The 20,803-nt window shown below is 52.3% G+C and overlaps 7 protein-coding genes across 7 annotated transcripts; 1 reads left to right on the top strand and 6 right to left on the bottom strand.

Annotated features, from left to right (window-relative positions):
• Positions 1-444: 444 nt before the first annotated feature.
• Z517_10978 (peptidyl-prolyl cis-trans isomerase-like 1) lies at positions 445-997 on the bottom strand (the record flags this gene model as incomplete). Its single annotated transcript, XM_013424586.1, has 2 exons — positions 445-900; positions 965-997. 2 exons carry the CDS (start codon positions 995-997, stop codon positions 445-447), a joined length of 489 nt encoding a protein of 162 aa, XP_013280040.1.
• A 271-nt stretch (positions 998-1,268) lies between these two features.
• Z517_10977 (uncharacterized protein) lies at positions 1,269-1,973 on the bottom strand (the record flags this gene model as incomplete). Its single annotated transcript, XM_013424585.1, has 2 exons — positions 1,269-1,713; positions 1,765-1,973. 2 exons carry the CDS (start codon positions 1,971-1,973, stop codon positions 1,269-1,271), a joined length of 654 nt encoding a protein of 217 aa, XP_013280039.1.
• Positions 1,974-2,674: 701 nt separating this feature from the next.
• On the top strand, positions 2,675-4,390 carry Z517_10976 (uncharacterized protein; the record flags this gene model as incomplete). The annotated part of the gene is made up of 1 exon (XM_013424584.1): positions 2,675-4,390. The coding sequence occupies one exon, from the start codon at positions 2,675-2,677 to the stop codon at positions 4,388-4,390; it is 1,716 nt and encodes a 571-aa protein (XP_013280038.1).
• A 519-nt stretch (positions 4,391-4,909) lies between these two features.
• Positions 4,910-5,852, bottom strand: Z517_10975 (uncharacterized protein; the record flags this gene model as incomplete). The annotated part of the gene is made up of 4 exons (XM_013424583.1): positions 4,910-5,369; positions 5,468-5,597; positions 5,699-5,730; positions 5,836-5,852. 4 exons carry the CDS (start codon positions 5,850-5,852, stop codon positions 4,910-4,912), a joined length of 639 nt encoding a protein of 212 aa, XP_013280037.1.
• A 3,424-nt stretch (positions 5,853-9,276) lies between these two features.
• On the bottom strand, positions 9,277-10,731 carry Z517_10974 (uncharacterized protein; the record flags this gene model as incomplete). Its single annotated transcript, XM_013424582.1, has 1 exon — positions 9,277-10,731. One exon carries the CDS (start codon positions 10,729-10,731, stop codon positions 9,277-9,279), a length of 1,455 nt encoding a protein of 484 aa, XP_013280036.1.
• A 1,796-nt stretch (positions 10,732-12,527) lies between these two features.
• Z517_10973 (uncharacterized protein) lies at positions 12,528-14,576 on the bottom strand (the record flags this gene model as incomplete). Its single annotated transcript, XM_013424581.1, has 4 exons — positions 12,528-13,270; positions 13,320-13,588; positions 13,638-13,880; positions 14,032-14,576. 4 exons carry the CDS (start codon positions 14,574-14,576, stop codon positions 12,528-12,530), a joined length of 1,800 nt encoding a protein of 599 aa, XP_013280035.1.
• Positions 14,577-16,135: 1,559 nt separating this feature from the next.
• Positions 16,136-17,817, bottom strand: Z517_10972 (uncharacterized protein; the record flags this gene model as incomplete). Its single annotated transcript, XM_013424580.1, has 3 exons — positions 16,136-16,812; positions 16,865-17,647; positions 17,700-17,817. The coding sequence occupies 3 exons, from the start codon at positions 17,815-17,817 to the stop codon at positions 16,136-16,138; spliced, it is 1,578 nt and encodes a 525-aa protein (XP_013280034.1).
• Positions 17,818-20,803: the final 2,986 nt, after the last annotated feature.

Here is a 20,803-nt window from a genome sequence, read left to right as displayed (position 1 = left end):
CCACCCTGTAACCCTTGCCCTACACTCAGGGGAAAGGGCAGGGAGGTGCATCGATCTGTATGCACCTGATCTCCACGAAAAACTTTGCCCTAGCGTCATTGATCTCACAACGCTCGATATCTCCAAGGGGTTGTGCAACCGCGGCGTAATAGAGTTAGGGATAGATATTTGCCTCAAAGCGCCGGTGGCTTGAGCAAAGGTGCGGGGTTGGACGTCGAGACCATCCTGTCGAGGACGTTGCTCCTAGATAGAATATCAACTACCGTGCCGGGCAGCATTTCTAAATGCCGCAACAGAAGGACTCGGATCTGAACAGTATTTTGGGATACAGCTGGCTCCTGTTGTTGTGGTTATCCTCTTCAAAGTCGCATTGCTCGTGAATGTTGAATCTGGACAGCATGAGATCGGATGGGTTGCGTATGGGGGTATCGCCGTTGTCGTCGATCATCCAGCTTCGGTCCCCTCGACCACACTTGCCCTGATGATCTTGACCTCCTCCAATGGTCTATCTTCACTGTTGGTCTTGACAAGCCCCATGCGCTGCACGACCTTCATTCCGCTCTTGACCCTCCCAAATATTGTATGTTTCCCGTCCAGCCAGGGTGTCGGCGCCAGGGTGATGAAAAATTGACTGCCATTGGTGTCCTTCCCGCTGTTGGCCATACTAAGTACACCTGCACCAGTATGCTTCAAGGACGGGTTGATCTCATCGGCAAATTTGTCGCCATAAATACTTGAACCACCTCGGCCAGTCCCTGTCGGATCGCCCGTTTGGATCATGAAGTTGGGGATTATACGGTGGAAAATGACGTTGTTGTAGTATCCCCGTTGAGCCAAGGTGGAGAAGTTCTTGCATGTTCGGGGGGCATGGTCGTTGTAGAGCTCGACAGTGATTGCGCCCTTGTCATCGGGTCAGTTCTTAAAATTGAAGCAGATGGTGAGGGGAATAGGGCGCAAATCTTACCATGGTGGTCTCGAGGACCACATCGGTCGCCATGGTGAAATTCTTCGGTATGGATGAAATGCTCTATAGCCTTCGCCGTCACACAGCCGACCTCAAAGCATAGAGGAGTGGGACCTGGAAAGCAGAAAGCTCTTGAAGAGAAATGCACAAGATCGGAATCTCTGAAAACGTGCTCCCGCCTTGGCGTCATTGATCAGCGCCTCAAGTCTGAGCCTCCGTCCCTAGATACGCATATCTATCTCTGAACCTACCACTACTTAGACGGCATTACTTCATCTGTAGCTCTGGGTAGTCCCCAGTAAAGTCACGCCTTGACCTCTTTCGTTGCGACATGAACCATCGCCAAATTTTTCAGATCCTTAGCACCCCTTAGGAGGGGGACGTTGTCCTTAAATGACGGTGTTTCCCTGTACTTCATGTGCGAATCCACACTTTCCCATCCAATGAGCTCGACGTAGGCTCTGGCTTTCTCCGAGGTCTTGGGGTCTTCGAGCTCTTCTGCGACCCAACCGCCCACTGCACCCCTGCATCCTTCCCAGTCACGCGTCACGTTCACCCCAAACTTCTTCATGTTTTCGTGAAACGTCTTTTGGTCCTCGGCCGAATAGTTGGCAGGGAAGTAAATTGTGATAAATTCGGTTACCTCTGAGAAAGCCGCAGACGGCGGGAATGGTTCGAAATGGACATGGTAGAGACTGGGTGGTTTCTCGCATTGGGTCACAGCGCCATCTAGAAAGCTTTTATATCCCCTATGTTCTCGTCAGTAGTGGCAGATGCCAGTGTGACCGCAGTCATCTTACTCCCACTCCATGAACTTCTCATGATGGCCGATGCTAGTCCAATCGATGAACAAATTGTGAATGTTGGGGTGTTCGACCTGAGGACCAGAATAGAGGCGCAACGGTCCACCATGCTTGAGGATGGTTTCAATCGTTCCCTTCAACTGTTCGCCGTGAGGATCGTTCCCCTCTTTGAGGGGTAAGAAGACAATTTCGGTTGCCTGGGCCATGTTGCCGGGGAAAAGTGCAGCAGCTGTAGTGGTGTTCAGCAAGAACTTTTTGCGAGTCACACAGTTTCTGAAGGCTGAATCTGCTGAAGATCAGGGCTCCGCAAGGTGACGAGGATTTGTAGAATTTGCAATCAGGAAGTGAAGCTGGCACAGATGATTGCCGAGAGACGCCATTTCATTCGGAGGGGGGCATCAACTCTAACTCCACCCCGAATCGCGGGCACCGATTCAGGTCGGCATCATTCGGCCCAAATCATTGTGAGCACGCCAACATTGTGAAAACGTTGCTCGACATAGATAATCGTATCGTTGATAATGAGTGACCTTACCCCGCAGGCTCATTGGCTCATGTAGGTTCACAGGGAGGATGCGTAGATGAGAACCCATTCGGAAACTCCTGTGCTCGTGTCTCTAGATACTCTGGCAATATCCTACCCTGTAGAAGCTCTCGCTAGATTTGTATATCATCGCCACCTCTCGACAGCAGCGTGGTTGCGGAAAAGCTGGCTGACTGCTTTTGAAGAACAAATACTCCGCCGTACCGAGATCTCGGTTATCAACGGCATGGCTGCGGAAAGGGACTCTCGATCTCCAACCGCGGTCGCATTGTTGAAGACGTCCTCCCCAAGAGAACCAAGTGTCCTCCTGTTCCAAAACTTCCTACCCAAGTCTCCCCATGAGCTGCTGCAGAGAAGTTCATCATGGCCCCCAAATATGTTCCGACAAACTCTCTATTGAGAAGTCTCAACCACGCTATTCGAGAACACCGTAAATGCTCCAAGTCCCACTTCAAACCGAGAACAACAAGGGCAGCGGCGACATTCGCCCATCGACGGCATGCCCAAGCCATCTCCGTCCTCCCAACCGCGGTGGACAAGTCTAGTCAAGACTTCAAAGACAATGCAGCCCAGCTGAGCGAGGCCATGAAAAAATATGCAGCATTACACCAGAAGATCTCCCAAGGGGGACCAGAGAAGGCGCGGCAGAAACACATTCAAAGGGGCAAAATGCTGGCCAGAGATCGCATAACAGCTCTTGTCGACCCTGGTAGCCCGTTCATGGAACTCTCGCCCCTCGCCGCTTACGAGGTCTACGAGGAAGATATCCCCGCTGCAGGCGTCATCGCGGGGATTGGGACTGTCGAAGGCGTGACATGCATGATTGTCGCCAACGATGCCACAGTCAAGGGCGGAACATACTATCCCTTGACAATCAAGAAACACCTGAGAGCGCAGGAAATTGCTCAGCAGAATAAACTACCTTGTATCTACCTCGTTGATTCTGGTGGTGCGAATTTACCAAACCAAGCCGACGTCTTTCCAGACAGGGATCACTTTGGACGCATATTCTTCAACCAGGCCAGGATGAGTAGCATGGGCATCCCTCAGATTGCGGTGGTGATGGGCCCTTGCACGGCCGGCGGTGCCTACGTACCTGCAATGTGCGACGAATCCATCATCGTCGAGAAACAAGGCACCATCTTTCTAGCGGGCCCTCCGCTGGTCAAGGCGGCTACGGGGGAAGTCGTCTCAGCCGAAGACTTGGGCGGCGGCTCACTCCACAGCTCCGTTTCTGGGGTCACAGACTACCTCGCCGTGGACGACGCTCACGCCTTAGTACTCGCCCGCCGCTCCATCTCCAACCTCAATTATCACAGAGAACAGCCGCCAATCAGCCCAGATGAAATCCGCGAACCGCTGTACGACCCATCCGAGCTTTCGGGGATCGTAGGGACCAACCTGCGCAAGCAGATCCCCATGCACGAAATCATCGCCCGCATCGTCGATGGCAGCGAATTTGCCGAATTCAAGAAGGACTATGGCACCACATTGCTGACCGGGTTTGCGAGGATCCACGGCTACCAGGTGGGCATCATCGCCAATAACGGCATATTGTTCTCCGAGTCCAGCTTGAAAGGCGCCCATTTCATCGAATTGTGCTGCCAACGAAACATCCCGTTGGTGTTTTTGCAGAACATTTCCGGATTCATGGTCGGGGCGGACGCTGAACGCGGCGGCATCGCGAAGAACGGGGCCAAGCTCGTCACCGCGGTCGCGTGCGCCGACGTCCCCAAGTTCACCGTCGTCGTGGGCTCGTCGGCCGGCGCGGGCAACTACGGCATGTGCGGGCGCGCGTACTCCCCGCGCTTCCTGTGGATGTGGCCGAACGCGAAGATCGGCGTCATGGGCCCGGACCAGTTGACGGCCGTTATGGAGACGGTGGGCAAGAGCGTCGACGTGGGTCTGAGGGACCGCATCGAGCGCGAGAGTGACGCGGCCTTTTCCAGTGCGAGGCTGTGGGACGACGGGGTCATCCATCCCGCGCAGACGAGGAACATGTTGGCCATGGGCTTGAAGGTCGCGCTGGGTGGTAGAGCAGACGACGCGCCGACCAAGTTTGGCGTCTTTAGGATGTAATCACGAGTGGATGTTTCTGATGGGCTTGAGCGGTGGTCCCAGTCCATCGTTTTCCGTTGGAAGAGATCCGCGCCTAGCATGATAGCTATGTCGATCGGCAATAGGACCAGACTCGTGGGTATAGACACGCTCGCGCGAATACGAAATGGACACGCTGGAGAATCTCCTACTGAGCGAGAAACCAAGTTCAGGATATTGTTGAAGGAGAAACCCCCAAAACGAGACAGAATACAGTAAGTAGTAGTCACACGAACACATGTCGACCTGAGTCGGGTACGTCTAGAGCTCTCAAACTTGATGCTTCCGTTCCTCTTTTCCTCCCCCGTGCTTTTTTGTAGAAACCAGGCCCATTCTTTTTGTCTAGTTTTTCCCTCCTCCAGTATCAACGCCGGTGGAGATGTCCTCCCAAAATGCGTGTCACATTTAATTGCCATGTATGTCTTTTCTTTTTTTGGAGTGTGTGCTGTTGTAGCTGATTTCTCGAAGGCCATATCAACAGGTTCAGGTGTATGATATTCTTCACAAAATCACGCACCTGTCCCGATTTCTCTGCCGCCGGCCTCTGCGATCGTGCCGGTTCGGCCTCTCTCTCCTCCTCGCAGCAGCCTGCTGCTCGGCTAGGAGATTTCTTGCGCCTTCCTTCTGTATGATCTGCGCGCATAGGTTCAGAAACACTTCATCGACATTCGTCCTCCGCCGTGCACTCGTTTCATAGTACGGCTTTTGACCCCATGACTGGGCGAGTTGAAAAGCCCGTGCGCGGGGCACCACGCGGTCGTCTTCCATGTCGGACTTGTTGCCCACGACGACGAGAGGGATGTCCTCGTCATCTTTGATGCGGACGATCTGTTCGCGCAGTTCGGCCAATTCGTAGAACGAGTTCATGTTGCAGATGGAGAAGACGAGGAGAAAGCCCTGGCCTTGTTTCATATATAATTCGCGCATTGCTGTGAATTGTTCAGTGCCGGCTGTGTCGAGGCTGGAGAAGGGGTCAGGAGACATTAGCACGGGAGTTATTGAGACGGTCAATGATATTTTGGGCATTGGTGAGGCATGTTTATCCTTGTCGCAACTTACATTTCCAACATAACTTGTCGACCGTCGACATTGACTTGCTTTCGGTAAGAGTCCTCGATGGTCGGGTCATAGCTCTCAATCCAGACATTTTGCACGAATTGGGCCGTGAGACAGCTTTTCCCTACTCCTCCTATTTCGCGCACGAGACCAGGTCGTTAGCTTGGGAGTTTTGTCGACTCGAGGAACACATGAGCTGGCAGAAGGGCTCCAGAATGTAGGGATCACACGTACCAGCACCAAGCACAACAATGTGATATTCTCGCCTGTAGGTAACAAGGAGATTCAATCAGTCGCGCCGAACTCTTGGTAGAAAGGAGGGGCACTCAAGGCGCAAACCTTGAGACCTGGAAGACGAATTGAAAACGTACCTGGGCTGCAAACTCATTCTTGCTCACCCCGCGACCTGCCACCGTTGACACGGTTATTGCTATACAAACAAGTCCGAGGTTTGAAAAGTGCGTTGGGTTCGAAAAGTGTCTCGACTACATTTCAAACCATAAAATCTTTCCTTATCCCCCACCACTTTGAAGAGAGATTCTGAATGACTTAATGAACCACCTGAGTGAGAGGACAGCAGAAGAAGCTCAAAGTCCGCTTCTCGGCACCAGGTTCGTGGCTACTTGGCCCGCAAGGTGAGTCGTGCAAAGGGAAAATCGGTATGGGCGGTTTTTTAACGGTTTGTGTGGGATCTGGTACTTGAAGGGGCAAAGCGGTTCGCTACGTGATCTAGCTCTAGATCCGGCTGGAGTTTGTTACTGGAAAACCGTGTCTTGCTTGCCGAATGTTGATCCCTAACCTGCTACCTCGTGCAAATCCCTCAGCCTGCAGCGATACCCTGAATGAGAAGTCTCGTGAGGGTGATAGGATAGTGAGTGAGGCGTTCAATGTGGGCGGCGACTAGCTCGGTTCATAGGCGAGTGACGGACTTGATCGGATTGGGTTCACTGCAGGGACGGGTGATGGAGGAGGTGAGTGGTCAAGGTGGTCTGCCTGGCCAAACCCAGGAAGCAACGGTACAAGCAGATGTAGTGACAGTGGTGGCAATGACGTTCGTTGGGTATCGTGGAGGTGACGATGTTTTTGTTTGTTCGAACGAGCTCGGAGGAGTGGACCGTCTCCGTCTACCGAGTCCTCGTACATATCCGGTTCGCACCATAGACAGGGGAAAGGGGGGCAGGGAGTTCTTTTGGTGTCGTTGGCAATGGGAACTGAGGGTCTGGAAGATTTTTAGTCTGCGTTTTGGTCCCGCACACAAGGTCAAGATCAGCATTGAGAAGATCGATGCTGACGGGGGTGGACAGGAGCTCAACCGTCGGGGCGGAAACTGACGCTGTCCCTTCTCGTTCCTTGCCCATATTTGTGGCCATTTTGATACCTGTAGTATCAAGTAAAGGTTGTCTAGCTAGTAAGAGGATGGGAGTTCGACATGTCAATGAACGATGAAAGTCGGATGTGGAGAGGATCTCTTGCCGCGATTGAGGACCACTGTGGACTCTGGGAATTTTGGGATCAAGATGGCACGATGCCCACAGAGCCTGCGCCAGTGCCTGCGCCAGTACCTGTGCCTGCGCCTGCACCTGCTGCACCTGCTGCGCCTGCCCCAGCATGCCCCAGCATGCCCATATCCAGGCCTAGCCAGCCACGAGGCCATCAGGGACATCCTTGACTCCGGAAATGTAAGTCGGGTTTCTTAGGCCGGTTGAGGCAGCTTGGGCTACTGGATGTTTGGGTCCCAGGATGAGTTCCGGGTGGCTAACCTGACTTCATGGGGCCGGGGAACCGCAATGTGAATCAGCCCGGGAAGCCAAACTCTTGATGAGGACTATCTTATCAATAGCCGGTTAGAGGGAAACTCAGGAGTCCGACCCTCACTTCCCCTTTGCGTCGTCACAACCGAGAAATCTGCCTTGAAAGGTCAGAGCCAACAGAATCAAAGTCTGCGTGCTCAAACACCACGACGATCATTCCTCATTGAAGGGAGGATTCGAGGGAGCTCGTGCATAGCCGACCCGCGGTCTCTAGAATCGTCCTCGGAGCATTCAGCACTCACCGCACTTCGCCGCAGTTTCGAGCCGTTGGGCATCATTGCGCTACGACACTTGGTCCAGCCTTCACCGGTCTTGTGCGAGCTGCTATTCCCCTCTCATCAGACCAGAATTCTGCATCAGTCAATACTCCACTATTCCGTTGTCCTCTGCGCGATTCCACCCCTCCTGTCGAGCTCTACCTGAGTAGACCCTTTTGCAAGCCATCAGCGTGGACGTCAGTCAATATGCACGACACCTTGTGGTCTTCTTTTAAGCCTGCCTTATACGGTTATGATCATCGTCTCATCAAATGAAACATAATGATGACGGATGAGGCTTGAAGACTAAGATCGGCAGGGGGGGCTTTTCCACAAAACCCCAAGGGCATGCATAATACATGCGCCTCAGGTGGTCGAACTCAGGGACTCCCTCCGTGGCTCATCAATGGGAAATACCCGCCGACCTCATGGGGTTCTCGTGCACCAAGTACCGTACAACTACACTTGTCTCAAGTATTTTGTGGAATTGCCATCCTCCAGCTCCACTGATGAATGTTCTCGAACGTTACTCCATTAGGCAAAGAGATGCCAATCCTCTCGAGATCAAATGCATCACTACAAGAGTGGTACAAATGGAAGAGATAAATGACTTCCTAATTCGGTTCTTGGACACGACCTAGACTCGGACGAAGGACGTTGTCTCCGCCTGTCTAGCTCAAGAAACTGCAGCTCTTATGGTTAATGGGTTACGATTTCTCACGAGCAACCAACCAAGAGTCTGAGTAGAGATGGTTTAAAGTCAGTTCTGCCAATTGTCACCCACAGAACCACCCAAGTACTAGTCGTCTCGCGACTTCAGACACAGCGGACTTTTGGGTGCATTAGCGTGCTCTTGCACCTCGCAGTCGCTGGCTCCAGATTGGTTCATTACAGCTTCGCCATCAACGGAGTTTGCTAGTTGATTATAACTATTTTCCACGGCACTACTCTTTTGAGTGGGCTGCGTTATATGCGAGGATGCCTCTGTCGCATCGCATCTTAGGGGGGACATAAGGCATACGAACATTGAGCCTGAAAATGTGGCACAAGTTCACTCCGTGTTCAGTGATACGAGCTGCCGTGCCTCACGATTCGATCCCGGAAAAGGAAGCCTGACCAGTCGCGGAACTGTTGGGACTCGACAAGCAGCTAGACCCCACACTCGTGCGAGGTTGAGAAATGAAAGAGGCTATCGCTGACCTTCTGGTGTCAGCGAGCACTGCACCTCTCACATTGCGGTATATCGTTCATTGGGTGGATGATTTCCATTCACACCGGGACACACGTCAAGAGCCGTGATAGTGCGCTAGTCACATTCGAATCCCAGTGGTCATGACGGCTCTGAAGGTGAGGAATCATTCTTTCTCTCGCAATAGTCATGAAAAATCGTGCATTGGGGCGATGGCGATATTGAGGATGACTTCGAACACTCCTCCACATGGCCCTGGTAAGCTCCACCATGTCCTTGGCCAGAAACTTGTCGAACGAAATCCTTTGGCGGTCCAAGCTCAAATCTCGAGATAAATGCTGACTCCTCTGCATGCTTTCCAGTGGGAATGAGCAGGAGGCCGTACAATGATGGCCTGAAAACAGAAAGCCATCACAGTGGAGGTCAAGATGTCAATCACGGTCCCTCCAGCACTGAATGGGCGAGGCCCTGTCTCAATAGATACGAGGATCAGGTACGCGTGCAGCAACAGCAACCTTCCTCCCGTGTTGTAGTTTTGCCAGGAGGCTAACGGCCTCACATGCAATGGCCAATTTCGCTCACTCGGGCACCTTCGAAATCCGCTTCCTCGGTTTCTTCATCACTATCGTCTTCGCCGCGCATGGCCCACCACCACCGGCTTCCTCTCCAGATGCCATGAACATCTCCTCGTGCTTCCTCCTCGTCTTCTGTGCCAATCAACCAAGTCCATTTTTTCAAGAACCATCGCTTGGCCTCCCAACTTCTCGTGTCCCAGGCCACGTTGCCTCTCATGTCTCTTTTCCCACTCCTGATCGACTTTCCGTGCCTGTTTGTGAGTCCAGACATGCCACCCCAGCATACCAGACCACCATGCACCATGTCCATGAACAACTCTCCGTGGTCGAGGATGCCTTCGACAGATGCTTTGACTGCATGGTCCCGGAAATAAGGGAATACAATGCAATCGAGGTAACTTGGATGTGGATTGAGGAGTTGTGCAGGTGTCGGACGCATTGCCGGCTTCACAGCCTCGAGATGCTCTTCCAGCTCTGGCGTGATGTCCATGAAGGTGTGTGCGATTTTGTAGCTCACCGTCTTTGGAGAAGTTGACGTTGTTGGGGAGCGCACATCAGGTTTGTTAAGGGCGACGTAGCAGGCCGGGAAATGTGACGGGTGGTCATTCAAGTATTGGCTGCGGCTGATGCCAATTGAAATGGCCACAGAAAGTGATGCCTCCAGGTTTCCTTCGCCGACCAGGTGCATGTGGTTGATGTACGGATCTGCCACGGTGGGCTTTGGTGTGAAGAAGCGTGAGCCGAGGGGGGATCGTTGCGGCGTCAAGGTCATTAGAGCCGTGGATCCGAGCGAGGGATCAGGAGGATGTGTTTGTGGTTGTTGCTGTTGTGGTTGTTCTTGTCTGTGCGGCACGGACCAGATCTGCCGCAGATCAATGTCACCGTAGTCGTCGTGTGTATGATCGACAGTCTCGTGGCTGTCGGTTACTGTCGTTGGTGTGTCCGGACCTACTTGCAACTCGATGGTAGGGAATGCGCTCTGCGCGAAGGGTAGATCACCAGCAGCGACGAAAGCATCTGCCAGATTTATCACCCGCGGCCCTGAAGAGACTGTGGGGGCACTCGTAGTCGTGTCTGTTACATCGATGGGAAATTCGGGGCTGACATCGATATTGATATTGCCATGGTCGTCGCCCTCGGCATCCTCAATACTAGATACTCTACCTGAGTTTGAGGTCCGCTCATGACTAGACGTTTGTGGTGTTTCGCGGCGTCGGTCCGAGTGTGATAGACCGGAAGTCGAAGTGGGAGCAGAAGTCGAAATAGACCCAGCAGCCTTTTCCTCCAGCACCTCGAGTTTCTTCTTCAGTCTCTCCCGGTAGGCCTTTTGGGCGCGCCGATTCTGCTCCCTCCGCTTGTCGGTGACTCGTCGAACATATGGTTTTCGGGGGCCCGATGCCGATTGCCGGGTCTTGTCGCCCACGGCCGTGGCCATGGCAAATGGCAACGTTCGATTGTGAGCGGCTCACTTCTCCCGTTGGTCTGATGATACTATCCCGTAGCCCAGAAATGCCGCCGGGCTTTCTCTCTGGTCTCGCCTCTCCGCGGCACGGCGTCGATGATTAGACCAGACCCGATCAAGTCAAGGTTGGAAGGTCTGCAACGTCAATGCTTCGTGGTGGGACTAGAAATTTGGCAGGCGAGGATCGGGATTGGATTGACGGGCGACGAGTGGTGGATGACGGTTCGAGGAGAGAATGTTGGCTGATCACCGTTGGGAGGGCTGATGGCTGATGTCGTGACGAGAAGAGTATAGTAGAGTGAGCCAACAGTACCTCGTACCTTGTACAGTATAGTACTTATAGTCGGCTTTGTCTTTTTTCCTTTTCGTTCTGGTCTTTCTTGCTTGCTCTCCGAATCTCCAAGTTCCTTTACGGCGGGAATGGGAGGGAGAGAGAGAGAGAGAGAAAGTGTCTATGTATAAATGGGTAGGGGAGAGGAAATGAGTAAATGGATCAAATGGTGAAAAGGGTGAAAATAGGTAAAGTCGAGGTAAGGCGAGCAGCCGGACAGGCAGACAGGCAGACAGGCAGACAATGCAGGGTAGTGAATGGGTAAGATGGATCGATGGATACGGACGGTGGCGTATCAAGCAAAGAAAAAAAGTATAAACCTCTAGCGGTAGATACCCCGATGGTCTGTACTTGGTACCTAAAGTACGGACGACTGCGTACCAACAAGTGCCTAGATGGGTAGGTTGGTAGGTATACATACAGAGTAGAGTTACAGAGTACAGAGGAGAGAGTACAGACACTGAATACCTGAGACACAGGAGAATGTCTACAACTTACAAGATGCAGCTGAGGTACTCTGCTACTCAGAGGTGTATAGGTACTCGGTAATTACTCACTTCAGTACTCGGTACAAGGACTGACTGAATGGCTTATTTTTTCACGAGTAAAGATTCGGCCGAACAACTCAAAAGTTAACGGAGGGTGGAATAAGCCACTCCCAAAGGACCGGTACCACCAGTGAGGTTGAGACCTCGGGACCTCGAGTAAGCCAACTCTCGTCTCCAGGCGGCCCACCCCCAAGGGTTTTGCCCAAGTGGCCAATCACTCACGACACTGTCGAATGTGCTGAATAATCAACATTTTGGGCGAAAAATACTAGTCCCTGACTGCCGCACGTGATACCTGGAGCACAATATGCCAAGACACGGAGCAAAAGAAAAGTGGGATGAAATGATTTGGATGACGGATAATACTCACTCCTCATTCGTCTGCTACTTGTTAGCTAGACAGGTAGTAAAGAACGACGTCATTTCAGCAATATTATTTTTTTTCTTTGGGGTATCTTGCTTCCATCTGTGGTAACCAATGCACAACCCTGCCTTGATCATGCCAATTCTTTTCCCAAGTCGTATCTCTGTAAAATTGCAATGTCTCACTCAGGCAGGTTACGCTCTCATTTTGCTCGGTGAGTAATTTTGTGTCAAAAACAAAATACTCCCTCCCTCAACATTCAAAACCATCAATGCATCATGCGTCAGATGATATATGGGAATCCAGCGCAACTAAACTCCCGAGGAATGCACTTTTCCCTTATAATCAAACCTCATTTTGGGTGTGCCATACCCTACCATGCAAAAGTCCCTCAATTGCGCGAGCCGGTAACCTGAGACAAGAACCCATTCATTATCGTCGTCATGCTCAGAGACGCCTCCGACTTATCCCAGCGCATCATCCATCTTTTCCTGTTTCATGATCCACCTGAGCACCGTTCCCGTGGTCATCGCGAATATACCCCATAAACACTCTGCCACTGGACCAACTCTCTCGTCAACGTCTCCATCATGTCCACACTGCCCATGGTCGCAAACTCCTTCTCGTCCATCATCGATACCGTGTTGTCGTCGTCTTTCTCCTTTACGTCATTCAGCCCAGCCTCAACCGCACGCACCAGACTGGCCGTTGGCAACGTGCTCCCTGTCGTGCTCGAAGTGCTGGACGTTTTGCTTACGCCATTCGGAGTCGTGGAGCCCTTGGAGCTCCCGCCACTGCCACCGTTCACCTGCATCGCTGCTTGTGCCTGCGTTGTTCGCTCTGTCTGCATTCGCCCAACAAATTCCAGGATTGCTGCTACTCGTCTCTTCATCTCGTTGAGACTCGTTCTCGCCGGGTGTGTCTTGGCCTTTGAACTGCGTCCGCTTTCGCCATTGATGCAGTGAACAGCGCCGACTCCACCTGCACTCCCTTTTCTGTCGACGCCGGACGGCGAACCCCCATTTTTGTTGTCATGGCCATTGATGTCATGGGATCCATCCCGCAGAGATGCATTGTCCCCGTCTTCTCCGTTCTGGTCACGCGTATATTGATTTCTGCCCAATCTCCCTCGCCGTGCAGCTGTTCTTCCGCCAGGTTTACGGCTATTGGTATGGTTCGACCGACCAGATGGGGGGGAATCTGCTTTTGTTTTGCCATTGGGTTGTCCACCTTTGGAAGGAGAGAGGCTCGGTGTGGGAGGAGGTGAGTCTGCTCCGTTGGTTAGTATCTTTGATTTTAGGCAGCATATATAACTCACCATCTGCCCTTCTTCGTTCGGACCGGGCATTGCGTTTGCTTGCCGCCTCAGCACGCTGGGCAGCTTGCTGTTCCTTTGCTTTGTCTCGAAGTTCCTTTTCACGGTTGTTTCGAGCCGCTGCTCCCCTCAATTTTTGGGACGCATTTCGACCGTTGGTTGTTGATCTGTTTGTTGGATCATCCACTGCTCCATCAGGCGATTCACTGCGCTTGGAAACCGTTCCTGAGGAGTTGGATCCCGTGCGTTGTCGCTTGGATGTACCCTTTTGTCTACCCCCGAGTCAGCACTGGTAAATATTTGATATCAAACGAGCCTTACTCTTCTGATTCGTCTCTTGTGCGTTTCCCGAGAGTGCCCATTTCTTTGCTCTCCTCGATGGCCCTCCTCAACATCTCATCCTCGTCGTAGGCCCCCCTACTGTTGAAGGTGGCTCTCCTCTTGGTGCTTTCGGACTGTTTGTTCTTGTTCTCTTTCTTGCGGCCCGATTCTGGATTTGAAGATAAAGGAGAGGATCGACTGGAATTGGACTCCAAAACAGGGAGGTAACGTGAAGATTTTGGTCTGTTTGAAGGCAATCTGTCAGTCTTGTTCTGCACAAAGATGGGCACAAAAGGTGATAACACATATTCACCACTAAACTGGACAAGAGTGTTCACGAAGGCAGTTGTGTATAGATAGATGCAGAGTACGGGATTGATAGGGACAAGCTTACCCATTTGCAGCCTTTGTGATCTTGTGAAATTCTGGTTTGCACAGCTCGCAGTAGTATTCATCTGGGAGCATCGACTCGTCCAATAGACCCATGCAGCCACCGTGTTGCCAGACACCGCAGTTGTCACACTGGACGAAAAAATTACCCGTGTCGTCGGTTATGCCGTCGATAGCTGGTTGCTGTTGTCGCACTGTAGGGGAAGGACCAGGATACTCAACTAGCCCACAGATACAGCGAGTGACTTCCTCATCTGTGGGTTCAGCGTCATTTTCCTCATCATCGTTCTGTTGTTTTACTATTTGTTCTTTGTCATCTCCATTTCGGCGACTGCGACGCGGTGCGAGCTGCTCGGCTCGAGAGGACGAGTCTGCGCCATCAGCAGATTCGGATCGTTGGGTGGAGGGTCTGTGAGGAGAGGTTGTACGGATGTTGGCACGGGTATCTCGATCGGATTTGGAGTTGATCGAGGTGGTGGAGTTTGTGTGGTTGGGACCAGGAGGGGGTTGCTGCGATGAGCGAGCACGGGATGACCGACGAGGGCTCATTTTAGGGGTTTCTTGCCGTGTCTACCTTTCTAGAGACAAGTGTCAGTGTCGTCGCAGGTCAGAGGATGTGGGAGATGTCGTACGGCTGCAGGAAGAGGAATGGTCGTGGAAAAGCAGAGTTCGCGCCGTGGGTGGGTGGTTACAAATTCCGTCGTGTTTTCTCGCCGAGGAGAGGCGGGTGCTGCGATGGCAAGAGGAAGTTTCAGCAGAGTACCAGCATTTTCACATCGTTGGAGGGATTGGTGGATGTTGTAGAAATCTGGGAAGGGGAGAAAGAAGATTGTTGAGCTCTGTGGGAAGTTGAACGAGCAGTTTACTGTGACCCTCTTCGCTTTGGTGCTGGCGAGAACTGACTGCGGCGGTGACTGCACACACTGGCGCACTTGCAACACCCTGCGGTTTCCTCGCTTGCACCGAATGGCCGACCAACGGGGCGTCCTTCAAGTGGCAAAGCCATCTGAGTGGCTGGTAACAGAGGGGGGGAAAGCGGGCCGTGCAGGGCAATGCGCATCCAATAATGGTCTTTTGGTCTTTTGGTCTTCCCCTCCAAAGAGTGGCTTCTCCAATTGACCGCCAGCAATCCAAAGCCCGACGGTACCAGCTTCTCCAACGTTGAGCCCTGCATGATAGTTGAATGAACGATCTGGAAGGGACAGATTGAGTATAAGATACGAGATCCAAGTACGAGAAACTATTCTCGAAGTATGTGCCTTGTTGCGTTCTCGATGGCAGAGGGTGTTTCTCCGCGCGTGGGATTGGATTGGATTGGAGTGCGGCCAGATCCAGACTTCTCACAGTTTGCGATGAGCCGAGCTCCTCCAACCCTGGTGATCACGTGCCTCGGCCGTGAAAAAGCCGGTACAAGTGCAGCCAACCAACGCGTCTCTTGAGCCCCGCCTTGAACGCGTCTTTCGCAATTAGCCATTTATGGCCGAAATTCGATCTTGGGGAGAATACGAGATATCCAGGAGTCAAAGTATGCTTATTTGTCTGAGCTCATCCTTTGGGTGATTATCACGAAAGGAAAATTGATTCCCAGCTCATCATGTTGAACGGCCTCAAACGTAAGCGGCCAGGCAAAAGCAGAGGAAATTTACCTCTGGCGAATGACACCCGGTAAGGCAGTAAGTTCTACATGCCAGAACTGATTATCGCAATAGCGCTGATCGTCGTTGGGCACATCATCTGCGACTTCTCATTGAGTTGAATTGGACCAAAACCTGCAAAGGCCAAATAATGATTTCATTGTTTATCGGGCAACTTGGTGCCGGTATAATTCCAAATGCTCTGGTGCTTCTGATTTGAGCCAATGTTTCGTCCACACCATGCCCATTCTATTGAAGAAACCCTGGCCAGCGACCCCCAGGCTCCAAAAGTGAATGCCGCGCATATAGGCTTTCCCCAAGAAAAATAAATATGCTTGCTGCTCAGAACGTCGTGCTGTTGATACATATTTTGTTCGGTCGTCTCGTCGTAACGTCATGTCGTGGTACAAAATGGGCTTGTTCCTGCTTCAAAAAGGAAAGCAGATTCGTGATGGGTTCAAGTAAAAGGTTGGTTCAGAACAGAGGCTCAGGGCTTGACGGTGAGAAGTATCCAGGGTCTTCAGTTTCGCTGATCCGATGCTGCTTGCGTCCCTGGACGCCGCCAGCCTTTGTCACGCCGTCTCGTCGACCCATTGATAGGAGATCTTCTTCTCTGGACTGGGCTTTCTCTTTTGCCTGCTCTTTCCCCTTGTTGTTCTCCTGTTCTCCAGCAGGTCCAATATCCGAGCTCCCTATTTCATCTCTTTTGGTCTGAATCAGAAGGCTGAGCTGGCTCTTGGTTCGTGGGAGTTGCATGTTTTCCAAAGACGAGTCATCGTCGTCGGCATCATCCGAAACTGCTTCACTGGATATGCTCCTACGCAGTTGTGAGGATCCAGGCGTTTCGTCTCTGGTTGGGATTGTCGCTTCCTTCTCCCTTTCCTTTCCCTTGCGCAGTTCCTGGGGCAACTCGTCCGCGAACCTGACAACACTACCTGTCTTTTTGATTCGGTTAAGGCCGGCAAGGTTTGTCGAGCTCACCAGCTTCTTCTGGGTTTCCACAAATTTGCCTCGGAAATCCGGCTCGACCAGTTCACCCGAAGACGTAGGCAGAGGCGGGGCAGTGTTCGCTAAAGGGGGCTCAGTAGCCGAATCTATGCTCTGCCACGAAGACGCAGATGGAAGAACGAAAGCCGGTCCGCTGGTAGTTGCTGGCATCCAATATGTCAGCCTGCTAGCCCATCAAATGCGAGATGTACGTACAAGGGGCAATTGGCAAACCAGGAGGCGGTCCTCTGTTAGTGAGGGCACCGACACCTCCGCTGGTGTCCTGAATTGTGACGTCGACTGTGGCAGCGCCTGACTTTGCCCTTGGAGATTTCGGTCCGCTTGGGCCTCCTGGGGATTTTTGCGAACTGGATTTTCTGCGGGGGATTTGAGGCCTCGCCCTCGACTTTCCAGCAGTGGCCAGAACAGGCGGCCTTTGTCGTCCACCGCTAGTGGTTCTGCTCAAGGTCGGTCGGGTAGACGATTCGGATGTGGCGTGAGACCCAGACCCTGAAGCATCTTCAGACTGCATTCGGCCACGTCCGTTGGGCTGTCCACTGGAAGGCTGGCGTTCCTCATCACCTGTATTGGCCGCCACGGAAGGAAACCTAAAATCTTGCAGTGTGGGTGCAACATTTGGCCTGGTACGTGGAGTGGCACCTGTTGTCTGACGGATGTCAGAGGTAGGAGACAAGGGAGAGGTTGTGTTTGGGGACTGGCTTGACGCAGATAAACCCTCAATATTTCTGTCAGCAAGGATGTTTCCGTGGGATGTTAGGATAACATGTACCTGTGTGATAAGTTCGGGGACCCGCCCGGTGTGAGTACCATCTTCGATTGGGGTCAAGTCCACGTCTTGAGTACACAGAGACCACAAGCGCATCAGTCGTGCAGATGTCATGGACTTGGTAAGGGTCGGGCTACTCCATACTCTCCAGAACAGATTCCGCAACCTTGCAGAGGTATTGTCTTGCGTCGCCTCGCTCTGAATGGCATAAACTAACGAAATATCAGCCGCTGGTCCGTATTTGGGTCCCAAGAGCAAAAAGACCTTTCCAAAACTTGCTGAGCACTTCTGCATTGGTGAAGTCGACGTGGAAATCGTCCAAAGCATGCTGTTGGACATCGGGATTCGCATTAATTAGTCCTTGGGGTAGAACGGCCGTCATGACAAGCGGTTATCAAAGGACGTCTCCGGCGGTGGCAGCTCGACGAAGCCGGACAATCAACTCGTGGATTGGCCAAACCATGTCCTTTTGTCCCAGCCAAGTCGAACACAATGAGGACCAAGCGACCGAGGGCTTGAAGAGGAGGAAAGGGAAGCGGAAGGTAAGGTGAAGGGGAAATTGGCCGGCGGCAAGGGCTGGAGGTGCCCACCAACCCGGGTGTCTCGTGGCGGGAAGGAGCGTAAAGATCGGTGTGTAAGAATAGATGAAGTCACAACCGGGAAAAGGAGTTTTTTTGGCCTTCGTGTTTCTTTTTCTCGTCCCTGTCCACGCGCACCCCAAATGTGCGTGTAACCGTAAGCGGCGCGGCTGGTCTGGACGGGTGGAAGCTGGCTGGAGGTTGAGCTAGATCACCACTAAAGCTTGAAACAGCAAAGACCACTGGCGACGTCGATCGAGGAGGCTCACTACTTTGAGGGGGGAAGAGGAAACAACTGTCAGGTCCCGCGGTCCTGGGCTCGCTGGGCAAGGGAGTCCTTGGGGCATGTGGTGAGAAATCGAAAGTCTGGGACCCGCCGCCAAAAGCCTAAAATAACGGGGGAAGCCAGTGACAGCCAGTAGTGAAGCGGCGCGGAAGGGATCCGTTGGGTGAAACCGGAGCGCTGAGTGACTGGATTGAGGAACTAAACACGAGAAGGGGCTCAGTCCAGCTGAAAGCCTCTCGGAAGACGGTTGATTGAATGCCCTGAGTTGGGCTGGAACCGGGGGGAAGACGAATTGACGGTACAAACGTGGGTGACGGTGGTGACAAGCAAGTTGGCCGCGGTCAAGAGGACCGGGTGACTGGTGACGGGGTTAGCGCGGGAATGGCGGTGGATGGCATTCATCGAGTTGGCCTCGAGGGACAAAAAGCAGGTCCAGAGGGCGGAGAGAAGGAATGATACGTCGACAGAAGAAGCTGCAAATGCCTCTGAGATGAATGGTAAGTGGATAACGACCGAGGACAGATCCTAGAGACTTGTAGTCAGCCGACCCCACGGCGGTTGATCCCAAAGGAAGAAAAAGACTCTTGAAGCACAACTCTAGCTTCACTCAAGGAATTTGGTATTGATGCAGGAACCAGGGTCAGATGGCAAATATCCACTGGGGTGGTCAGTTGGTGGTGAGGTTTGAGGCAAAAGGGGAGTTGCTACAGACGAGGGTGAATTGAAGAGGGGTTACAAGAGACAAGGGCACGGCCGAGACAGGATCTAGAAATGGGGGAATGGGAGCCATGGTGATCATGGGAACCGATATGGCAGACAAGGAGACAAGGAGTTCCGAAGCTCCATGGTGGGCAAGACGCAAGACGGGAGTGACGAGGCGAGGTGGAATGGTGGATGCATCCGTATAGGAGGATACGGGGGACTGAGTAAGTGACTGACAGGTGGTTGATGATGGAGGAAAAGTGGGCGGTACGAAATGCCACATCCGTCGTAGTCAGCAGTCCCGTCCGCGAAACGAGAAGAGACAGAATTGGGCGAAAGGAGGAGAAAAGCGGAGAGACGAGGCCGAGACACACAGAGAGAGAGAGAGACGAACGAACAGGGCAACAAACCAGATGCCGATAGATGGAACGGATGTACGCTTTCACCCCCACTTGTTATCGACACCGACACCGACACTGACCCTCAAACCGGCGACTAATACCGGATAAATGTCTAGAGCAACAGGGTGAGGCTTAAAATACTGGCACCATTGCATTGCTACCAAGATACCTTGTACTGTAGATCAATAATGTGATCGACATGGGTAAATACCACAAGGTCCAACGTGGCCACAATGGCACCACGAACCAACCCGCCGACATGGATCCGGTGGGACACTAGAAAGATCGAGAACAAGGGGCTGATCAGCATCTATTTTCCCAGGTGCTGGTACCCAAGTACAAGTGTTGGAGATAGAGACCAGGAGGTGCAGCAGCACAGCATCACAGCATCCCACGGTTAAACGGCAAGGGAGATAGAGAGAGCCAATCACTATACATGGCGGGGTCTCGGTACGGTCACTTGAGTTTTGTACGTAAAGTCAAGATCAAAGAATGAAGATCAAAGGGGAAGGAAGATGTTGTTTCTGTTGCACTTGGCGAGGAAAATAAAATAATTACGGAGTAATAAATGGCAGCCCAACCAGATCTTGCATTGCATCATGATCTTGGACTGTCATTGGTCTCTTTTTCTCCTTGTTTCCTCACCGCAGCTTGTTCCGTCGTACACCATGATTGCAATTCAATTCCCTGCTCCCCTGCTTTTCTACACTACTAACATGACTAGGTACTCGGCAGCGGGTAGCTTCAGGTAGCTTCAGGTACCTTCTCACCAACGTTGCATTCAAAGGTACCAATCTGCACCTTGTTGTCTCCTTGCCGATGTAGCTACTTTGGTAGCCTGAGTAGCTCATCCACCTCCCAGTCTCGCCTTGAGTCGCCTCACTCGCTCTAACTGCGCTTGTCTCTAGTACATCATCTATACAAGTACAAATACAAAAAACAAAAGCCTGGATCCCGGCCAACACTGCTCCACTCCCTCTCTTCCTCCAACCCCGGCTTAGTCCTGCAGCTACGTCCATTTCCGACGCGCCTTTACAGGATCCACCATCCACGTTGCTGGGTCTCCTTTCTTCCGTCCCGGATGTACAAAGCACAATGTATCAGGAACTGTGCTGAGGTCGGCTCCTTAGTTTACGAATACCTTCTCATAGCGCTCTAATCGAGTCCACCCAGACAAAATCACCCGCCTACCGATGGCGCACAAAGTCGAACCTGCACTTCTCGTTGGTCGCCGATCTCCTATTTACCAGACGCCTGATGCAAAGAACCTCCCCCACGCAGTCTCTACATATTCAACTCCTTTGCACCCTCATTCACCTTATCAGGAACTTCACACATGACTAAAACCATTATCGTGCCTCCACCACATGCTACTTGACTTACTCGGAGGTCTGGGAAGCG

The sequence above is a fragment of the Fonsecaea pedrosoi genome, assembly GCF_000835455.1.
Source record: "Fonsecaea pedrosoi CBS 271.37 unplaced genomic scaffold supercont1.7, whole genome shotgun sequence".
Taxonomy (NCBI): Eukaryota; Fungi; Ascomycota; class Eurotiomycetes; order Chaetothyriales; family Herpotrichiellaceae; genus Fonsecaea; species Fonsecaea pedrosoi.
The sequence above is the reverse complement of the archived record's forward strand: the minus strand, read 5'-3'. Positions and strand labels throughout refer to the sequence as shown.